This window comes from Nomascus leucogenys, chromosome 11, assembly GCF_006542625.1.
Source record: "Nomascus leucogenys isolate Asia chromosome 11, Asia_NLE_v1, whole genome shotgun sequence".
Taxonomy (NCBI): Eukaryota; Metazoa; Chordata; class Mammalia; order Primates; family Hylobatidae; genus Nomascus; species Nomascus leucogenys.
The window spans coordinates 55648612-55657923 of record NC_044391.1 but is presented as its reverse complement, the minus strand read 5'-3'; the positions used below and the strand labels follow the sequence as shown (position 1 = coordinate 55657923).

The 9312-nt window shown below is 58.5% G+C and overlaps 1 protein-coding gene across 1 annotated transcript; it reads left to right on the top strand.

Annotated features, from left to right (window-relative positions):
* The first annotated feature begins 5877 nt into the window (after positions 1-5877).
* LOC100600615 (olfactory receptor 10P1) lies at positions 5878-6860 on the top strand. Its single transcript, XM_012510291.2, has one exon. It carries the CDS (start codon positions 5904-5906, stop codon positions 6843-6845), a length of 942 nt encoding a protein of 313 aa, XP_012365745.2. The 5' UTR covers positions 5878-5903; the 3' UTR covers positions 6846-6860.
* The last annotated feature ends 2452 nt before the right edge of the window (positions 6861-9312 follow it).

Here is a 9312-nt window from a genome sequence, read left to right as displayed (position 1 = left end):
GAGTTAAACATTGTATGAAATACTAAGCATTTAGCCAAGACCAATGCAGTAAAGACTTTTCCTAAAGGCAGAAGAGGCCATAGCTAGAAAGGGCTACCTCAATAGGTGGTGAGTTCCCCATCACTGCAGATGTTCAAACAGACGCTGCACAGCACCCTTCTAAAATGTTGAAGATAAGATCCGAGTACTGTCATATGGAAATATATGTTCCCAAATGTCACTTTTAATCTTGAAATGCCATGGATAATTATTTCTGAGCCTGAGGATCACAGAAAGCTGCCACCGAGATAGCGGAACTTGAGTGAAGGCTTGAAGTATGATGGGATTTTAATATGAAGAATAGAAATAGTCTCTGCAGTCTTTCCTTTCCCCTTTCCTTTCCTTTCCCCTTTCCTTTCCTTTCCCCTTTCCTTTCCTTTCCCCTTTCCTTTCCCCTTTCCTTTCCTTTCCCCTTTCCTTTCCCCTTTCCTTTCCTTTCCCCTTTCCTTTCCCCTTTCCTTTCCCCTTTCCTTTCCCCTTTCCTTTCCTTTCCCCTTTCCTTTCCTTTCCCCTTTCCCCTTTCCTTTCCCCTTTCCTTTCCCCTTTCCTTTCCCCTTTCCTTTCCTTTCCTTTCCTTTCCTTTCCTTTCCTTTCCCTCTGCGGCCCGGGCTGCAACCTACTCAGCTCGCTGCTGCCCGCGCCGCGGACTGCCTGGGACTGCCGCCGCACGCCACCGCTGCCTGCTTTTTCTCGTTTGGCTGCAGGCGCGCGGTCGCCATGTTGGCCACGCTGCTCACCAGCTCCTGACGCCGAGTGCTCTGCCCGCCTCAGCCTCCCGAGCCCCTGCCCGGCCACCGCCCCGTCCGGGAGGTGGGGAGCGCCTCTGCCCGGCCGCCCCGTCCGGGAAGAAGTGAGGAGCGCCTCTGCCCGGCCGCCCCATCCGGGAAGAAGTGAGGAGCGCCTCTGCCCGGCCGCCCCGTCCGGGAAGAAGTGAGGAGCGCCTCTGCCCGGCCGCCCCGTCTGGGAAGTGAGGAGCGCCTCTGCCCGGCCACCCACCGTCTGGGAAGTGAGGAGCGCCTCTGCCCGGCCACCCACCGTCTGGGAAGTGAGGAGCGCCTCTGCCCGGCCACCCACCGTCTGGGAAGTGAGGAGCGCCTCTGCCTGGCCGCCCCGTCTGGGAAGAAGTGAGGAGCGCCTCTGCCCGGCCGCCCCGTGTGGGAAGTGAGGAGCGCCTCTGCCCGGCCGCCCCATCTGGGAAGTGAGGAGCACCTCTGCCCGGCTGCCCTGTCCGGGAAGAAGGGAGGAGCCCCTCTGCCCGGCCGCCCCATCTGGGAAGTGAGGAGCGCCTCTACCCAGGCACTCATCATCTGGGAAGTGAGGAGCGCCTCTGCCCAGCCGCCCCATCTGGGAAGTGAGGAGCGCCTCTACCCAGGCACTCATCGTCTGGGAAGTGAGGAGCGCCTCTGCCCGGCCGCCCCGTCTGGGAAGTGAGGAGCGCCTCTGCCCGGCCACCCCGTCTGGGAAGAAGTGAGGAGCGCCTCTGCCCGGCCGCCCTGTCTGGGAAGAAGTGAGGAGCGCCTCTGCCCGGCTGCCCCATCTGGGAAGTGAGGAGCGCCTCTGCCCAGGCGCCCCATCCGGGAAGAAGTGAGGAGCACCTCTGCCCAGCCGCCCCGTCCGGGAAGAAGTGAGGAGCGCCTCTGCCCGGCCGCCACGTCTGGGAAGAGGTGAGGGGTACCTCTGCCCGGCCGCCCCGTCTGGGAAGTGAGGAGCACCTCTGCCCGGCCACCCATCGTCTGGGAAGTGAGGAGCGCCTCTGCCCGGCCGCCCCGCCTGGGAAGTGAGGAGCGCCTCTGCCCGGCCACCCATCGTCTGGGAAGTGAGGAGCGCCTCTGCCCGGCTGCCCCGTCTGGGAAGTGAGGAGCGCCTCTGCCTGGCCACCTATCGTCTGGGAGGTGAGGAGCGCCTCTGCCCGACCGCCCCATCCGGGAGGAAGTGAGGAGCGCCTCTGCCCGGCCGCCCCGTCTGGGAGGAAGTGAGGAGCGCCTCTGCTCGGCCGCCCCGTCCGGGAGGAAGTGAGGAGCGCCTCTGCCCGGGCGCCCCGTCCGGGAAGAAGTGAGGAGCGCCTCTGCCCGGCTGCCCTGTCTGGGAGGTGAGGAGAACCTCTGCCCGGCCACCCATCGTCTGGGAGGTGAGGAGCGCCTCTGCCCGGCCGCCCCATCTGGGAAGTGAGGAGCGCCTCTGCCCGGCCGCCCCGTCTGGGAAGTGAGGAGCGCCTCTGCCCGGCCACCCACCGTCTGGGAGGTGAGGAGCGCCTCTGCCCGGCCGTCCCGTCTGGGAAGTGAGGAGCGCCTCTGCCCGGCCACCCACCGTCTGGGAAGTGAGGAGCGCCTCTGCCCAGCCACCCACCGTCTGGGAAGTGAGGAGCGCCTCTGCCCGGCCACCCACCATCTGGGAAGTGAGGAGCGCCTCTGCCCGGCCACCCACCGTCTGGGAAGTGAGGAGCGCCTCTGCCCGGCCACCCACCGTCTGGGAAGTGAGGAGCGCCTCTGCCCGGCCACCCCGTCTGGGAAGTGAGGAGCGCCTCTGCCCGGCCGCCCCGTCTGGGAAGTGAGGAGAGCCTCTGCCCGGCCACCCATCGTCTGGGAAGTGAGGAGCGCCTCTGCCCGGCCACCCATCATCTGGGAAGTGAGGAGCCCCTCTGCCCGGCCGCCCCGTCTGGGAAGTGAGGAGCGCCTCTGCCCGGCCACCCACCATCTGGGAAGTGAGGAGCGCCTCTGCCCGGCCACCCACCATCTGGGAAGTGAGGAGCGCCTCTGCCCGGCCACCCACCGTCTGGGAAGTGAGGAGCGCCTCTGCCCGGCCACCCCGTCTGGGAAGTGAGGAGCGCCTCTGCCCGGCCGCCCCATCTGTGAAATGAGGAGCGCCTCTGCCCGGCCACCTATCATCTGGGAGGTGAGGAGCGCCTCTGCCCGGCCGCCCCGTCCGGGAAGAAGTGAGGAGCGCCTCTGCCCGGCCGCCCCGTCCGGGAAGAAGTGAGGAGCGCCTCTGCCCGGCCGCCCCGTCCGGGAGGAAGTGAGGAGCGCCTCTGCCCGGCCGCCCCGTCCGGGAGGAAGTGAGGAGCGCCTCTGCCCGGCCGCCCCGTCCGGGAAGAAGTGAGGAGCGCCTCTGCCCGGCCGCCCCGTCTGGGAAGTGAGGAGCGCCTCTGCCCGGCCGCCCCGTCCGGGAAGAAGTGAGGAGCACCTCTGCCCGGCCGCCCCATCCAGGAAGAAGTGAGGAGCGCCTCTGCCCGGCCGCCCCATCTGGGAAGTGAGGAGCGCCTCTGCCCGGCCGCCCCGTCTGGGAAGTGAGGAGCGCCTCTGCCCGGCCGCCCCGTCTGGGAAGTGAGGAGCGCCTCTGCCCGGCCACCCACCGTCTGGGAAGTGAGGAGCGCCTCTGCCCGGCCATCCCGTCTGGGAAATGAGGAGCGCCTCTGCCCGGCCACCCACCATCTGGGAAGTGAGGAGCGCCTCTGCCCGGCCACCCACCGTCTGGGTAGTGAGGAGCGCCTCTGCCCGGCCACCCACCGTCTGGGAAGTGAGGAGCACCTCTGCCCGGCCGCCCCGTCCGGGAAGAAGTGAGGAGCACCTCTGCCCGGCCGCCCTGTCTGGGAAGTGAGGAGCGCCTCGGCCCGGCCGCCCCGTCTGGGAAGTGAGGGGCGCCTCTGCCCGGCCGCCCCGTCTGGGAAGTGAGGAGCGCCTCTGCCCGGCCGCCCCGTCTGGGAAGTGAGGAGCGCCTCTGCCCGGCCGCCCCGTCTGGGAAGTGAGGAGCACCTCTGCCCGGCCACCCATCGTCTGGGAAGTGAGGAGCGCCTCTGCCCAGCCACCCATTGTCTGGGAAGTGAGGGGCGCCTCTGCCCGGCCACCTATCGTCTGGGAAGAAGTGAAGAGCGTCTCTGCCTGGCCACCCCGTCTGGGAAGTGAGGAGCGCCTCTGCCCGGCCGCCCCGTCCGGGAAGTGAGGAGCGCCTCTGCCCGGCCGCCCCGTCCGGGAAGAAGTGAGGAGCGCCTCTGCCCGGCCGTCCCATCCGGGAAGAAGTGAGGAGCGCCTCTGCCCGGCCGCCCCATCTGGGAAGTGAGGAGCGCCTCTGCCCGGCCGCCCCGTCTGGGAAGTGAGGAGCGCCTCTGCCCAGCCGCCCCGTCTGGGAAGTGAGGAGCGCCTCTGCCCGGCCACCCACCGTCTGGGAAGTGAGGAGCGCCTCTGCCCGGCCATCCCATCTGGGAAATGAGGAGCGCCTCTGCCCGGCCACCCACCGTCTGGGAAGTGAGGAGCGCCTCTGCCCGGCCACCCACCGTCTGGGAAGTGAGGAGCGCCTCTGCCCGGCCACCCACCGTCTGGGAAGTGAGGAGCACCTCTGCCCGGCCGCCCTGTCCGGGAAGAAGTGAGGAGCGCCTCTGCCCGGCCGCCCCGTCTGGGAAGTGAGGAGCGCCTCGGCCCGGCCGCCCTGTCTGGGAAGTGAGGAGCGCCTCTGCCCGGCCGCCCCGTCTGGGAAGTGAGGAGCACCTCTGCCCGGCCACCCATCGTCTGGGAAGTGAGGAGCGCCTCTGCCCAGCCACCCATTGTCTGGGAAGTGAGGGGCGCCTCTGCCCGGCCACCTATCGTCTGGGAAGAAGTGAAGAGCTTCTCTGCCTGGCCACCCCGTCTGGGAAGTGAGGAGCGCCTCTGCCCGGCCGCCCCGTGTCTGGGAAGAAGTGAGGAGCGCCTCTGCCCGGCCGCTCCGTCTGGGAGGTCTACCATGGAGGCCAGAAGCAATGTGGGGGCTGGACGTGGTGGCTCACACCTGTGGTCCCGGCACTCTGGGGGGCGAGGCGGGTTGATCACTTCGGGCTACGAGTTCGAGACCAGTCTGGCCAACTTGGCGAAACATGAAAAATACAACAGACAAACCAACCAACCAACTCAGTGACAACAAAACAGGTCTACCCTGGAGTCATACTCTAATTTTTTCTATTTTCCTCCCTTTCTGATCCTTTATCCCACTTTCTTTTTCTTCCTCTTCCTGCTCCCTCTTCTTTGTCAAATAGAGGATTGAGTTATTATCACTGATCCACATAAAGTCCCTCTCTACCTTATTTTAACTCCCACCCCCCATTTCTATTCCCCGACTTCCCATGTGTAACCTTCCTAATATGTTTGATACGCATCTTTTTGTTTGTATGTATTTTTAGAAAGTGTTTATTGTTTTTGTGTGCAAAAAAAATTAAAAAAAAAAAAAAAAAGAAATAGTCTCTGCAAGGAGACACTATGGCAATGCGTGGAGGCCTGACAGAACAGGGTGTGCTGGGACAGAGCAGCTAGTGCAGCTGATCACAGGGGCCCAGATAAGAGGAGAACAGAGAAATCAGGGAAGGTGTCAGAATCCCAATGATACCATTGGGCAGTATTATCACAAATGGTCATATCACTGTGTGACACTCTAAACCCACAGCTCACTATGGTGAACATTAGACACCAATTCGGGGCAGTCCCTGGTGCTACCCAGTTTCTTTTGGGCCTCAGCATCTATCTAGAGAGTACAAAGGGGCCTAGGTCATAGCAGCTGCTCCACCCTCACTCTCGAGAGAGATCCAAAGATCAGAGCTAGAGTCTCTATATATGAGAGTCAGGCCCCAGACACAGGACGAGAGCACAGGAAACAGTGAGAAAGGCGTCGATTTTGGAGTCAAGAGACCTGGATTCAAGTTCCAGGCCTGCCACTTTCTAGATATTACCTCAGACACATTATTTAATCTCTCTGAGACCCATGCTCATTCAGAGAAAGGTATTAATTCTCTCACTTGATTTTGAGAGGAACTGTGTGGCAAGTGCTTTACCAAACTACAGAAATGTTGATTGTTATTTCTAAATAATTTCTCTTCTTGGCTGTGCCTCAGCTTCTGGCCTGGAGTGATGGCTGGGGAAAACCATACTACACTGCCTGAATTCCTCCTTCTGGGATTCTCTGACTTCAAGGCCCTGCAGGGCCCCCTGTTCTGGGTGGTGCTTCTGGTCTACCCAGTCACCTTGCTGGGTAACTCCCTGATCATCCTCCTCACGCAGGTTAGCCCTACCCTACACTCCCCCATGTACTTCTTCCTGCGCCAACTCTCAGTGGTGGAGCTCTTCTACACCACTGACATCGTGCCCAGGACCCTGGCCAATCTGGCCTCCCCGCATCCCCAGGCCATCTCTTTCCAGGGCTGTGCAGCCCAGATGTACATCTTCATTGTCCTGGGCATCTCGGAGTGCTGCCTGCTCACAGCCATGGCCTATGACCGATATGTTGCCATCTGCCAGCCCCTACACTATTCCACCCTCTTGAGCCCACAGGCCTGCATGGCCATGGTGGGCACCTCCTGGCTCACAGGCATCATCACGGCCACCACTCATGCCTCCCTCATCTTCTCTCTACCTTTTCCCAGCCACCCGATCATCCTGCACTTTCTCTGTGACATCCTGCCAGTGCTGAGGCTGGCAAGTGCTGGGAAGCACAGGAGCGAGATCTCCGTGATGACAGCCACCATAGTCTTCATTATGATCCCCTTCTCTCTGATTGTCACCTCTTACATCCGCATTCTGGGTGCCATCCTAGCGATGGCCTCCACCCAGAGCCGCCGCAAGGTCTTCTCCACCTGCTCCTCCCATCTGCTCGTAGTCTCTCTGTTCTTTGCAACAGCCAGCGTCACCTACATCCGGCCGCAGGCAGGCTCCTCTGTTACCACAGACCGCATCCTCAGTCTCTTCTACACGGTCATCACACCCATGCTCAACCCCATCATCTACACCCTTCGGAACAAGGACGTGAGGAGGGCCCTGCAACACCTGGTGAAGAGGCAGCGCCCCTCGCCCTGAAGGGACTCAGATGTCTGCTCACTCACTCACTGCTCATCCTCCCAGCCTTCAGGGGCTGGATTTAAACCCCACTCTCACAGAAATCATGCAGCACCTCAAAGGAAAAGGCTTCCTGGAAGAAAGTGCTGAAATTAAAACAGAGATAAATCTACATATTGCCTCTTATTCCACAGTCCACACTCACTATCAGAGCATGGGTTATTAGGTCAAGGTAGAAGGGAAGTGATTGCTGCCCTAGGGAAAGAACATTTATTTAGCATCTTCTAGATTGTTCTGGATCCCCGAGCACAGTGATTGCCATGGCTACACCGGTAGCCAGAGGTCCCTGTCAGTCATGAAAGCAGGTGTCTGTGAACTTGACATCCAACTAAGTGACCCACCCAAAGCCTGTGGAGGAGTTTACCTAGCCCCTCTGTTACATTTTCTTCCACCTGTATCTGAGCTTTCCTCTACTCAGTGGAACATCTGTTCTGCCCTTGGCCTTCAGGAAGAGGGGCATGTGAGGGTTCCAATCATAAAGCTCTCTCCTTCCCAAGATACCAGCACAAAAGGGAAGATGGTCAGATGGTATCAAAAAGGACCAAGTTAAACATCAGGAAAAGCTATCTCCCAGGACAGCCTATACATGTCACCCAGAAACACACTGGGGTGTCCTACTCTGGGTGCTTTTGGGAAAGAGCTGGTCAGGGATTCCAGAAGACCCACCAGCTTCAGAGGCAGGATCCAGAGCTGGAGCTAACCAGGGAGCCAGAAGCAGGACAAGGTGGAAGCAAAGCACTCCCATCCCTCTGTGCTGAGGTGCCACCGACTGCCCACCTCCCTTGGGCCAGGAACAGAGGTTTCTCCTGCTTTATTCCCTGGAGCCCCCCCATAGCTAAAGGGCAGCAGAAGGCTGAAGCAAAAAGACAGGCTGTTCCAGGTCCGCTCTATTCCCTCACCTCTCACACATCATTACCACCTTTGTGTCCTCTAGCCAAGAAATGCCAGAAACTCTGGCTCTCAGTGAGGAGAGACCTCAACATTTCATCAATAACATGAGCTGTTCAGGAAATGATGGGAACCCAGTCTTCCCTCTCACCACCCCTGTGATCTTCAAGGAGTCCTTATCCCTCACAGAGACTCTGCTCTTGTGCTAAGGAGTATTAAACCATGGGAATCAGTGTGTTCTTCTGTAGCCCAGCCTCTGCACCTACTTCTTTTTTTTTTTTTTTTTTTTTGACAAAGTTTTGCTCTTGTCACTCAGGCTGCAGTGCAATGACGCAGTCTTGGCTCACTGCAACCTCCACCACCTCCCAGGTTCAAGCGATTCTCCTGCCTTAGCTTCCCAAGTAGCTGAGATTACAGGCACGCCTGGCTAATTCTGTATTTTTAGTAGAGATGGGGTTTCACCATGTTGGCCAGGCTGGTCTCGAACTCCTGACCTCAGATGATCCAGTCAAAATAAGTCTCATGAAGTTGATCTCATTTCTAGAAGTAGAGAGTAGAATAGTGGTTACCAGAGCCTGGAGAAGGAAGTGGGGAAGGGGACATAGAGAGAGATTGGTCAGCGGATACAAAGGTACATTTAGAAGGAATAAGTTCTAGTGTTCAATGGCACCATAGGGTGACTTTGGGTAACAATATTGTATTGTAGATTTCAAAATAGCTAGAATGGAGAATTCTGAATGTTTTTACCACAAAGAAATGATAAAGGCATAAGGTGATTATAAATTTAGAAAGGAAGGTTTCTTTTTTTTTTCTAAGACAGGGTCTCACTTTGTCACCCAGGCTGAAATGCAGTGGTATGATCTCAGCTCACTGCAACCTCAGCCTCCCTGGTTCAAGTGATCCTCCAGCCTCAGCTTCCCAAGTATCTGGGACTATAGGCACATGCTACCACACCAGCTAATTTTGGGGAAGTTTTTGTTTGTTTGTTTTTGTTTTTTTGTAGAAACGGGGCTTTACCATGTGGCCCAGGCTAGTTTCTAACTCCTGAGCTCAAGTGATCCACCCACCTCGGCCTCCCAAAGTGCTAGGATTACAGGCGTGAGCCACCGCCCCCAGCAGGAGGCTTTATTTCTTAAAAACTGTTACAGCATGTAAGGTGGCCATTCTAACAGGCTGGGAAGCATAGGCTCCAGCCAAAGCCCAAAAGGCAGGCACTTCGAGGGAGAGGCAGGTGGAACACGGATTTATGTGCTAAGTAGGTTGGCCAAGTGTACACATTCAGTAGTTTATGGGAGGTACATTCCATAGGTTATGGGACGAGCTAGGAATATTCCTGAAGGTGGTCCTAACATGTAGGTGCTAAATAAACATGTATGTAGCATATGACCCATGTTCACCTTAGGGTGCAAACTTAACATTTAAATGCATTACAATTTAGGCCCTTACATCAAAAGGTGAAGCAGAGACACAAAAGCATTAAAGTGTGCAGCCTCTGTAAACCGGCCAGAACCAGCCCCTGGGCAGTGGTCTTCTTATCAGG

Bases quoted from the DNA above. Each gene is read 5' to 3' on its own strand.
- LOC100600615 (XM_012510291.2), top strand. From the start codon at position 5,904: ATGGCTGGGGAAAACCATACTACACTGCCTGAATTCCTCCTTCTGGGA.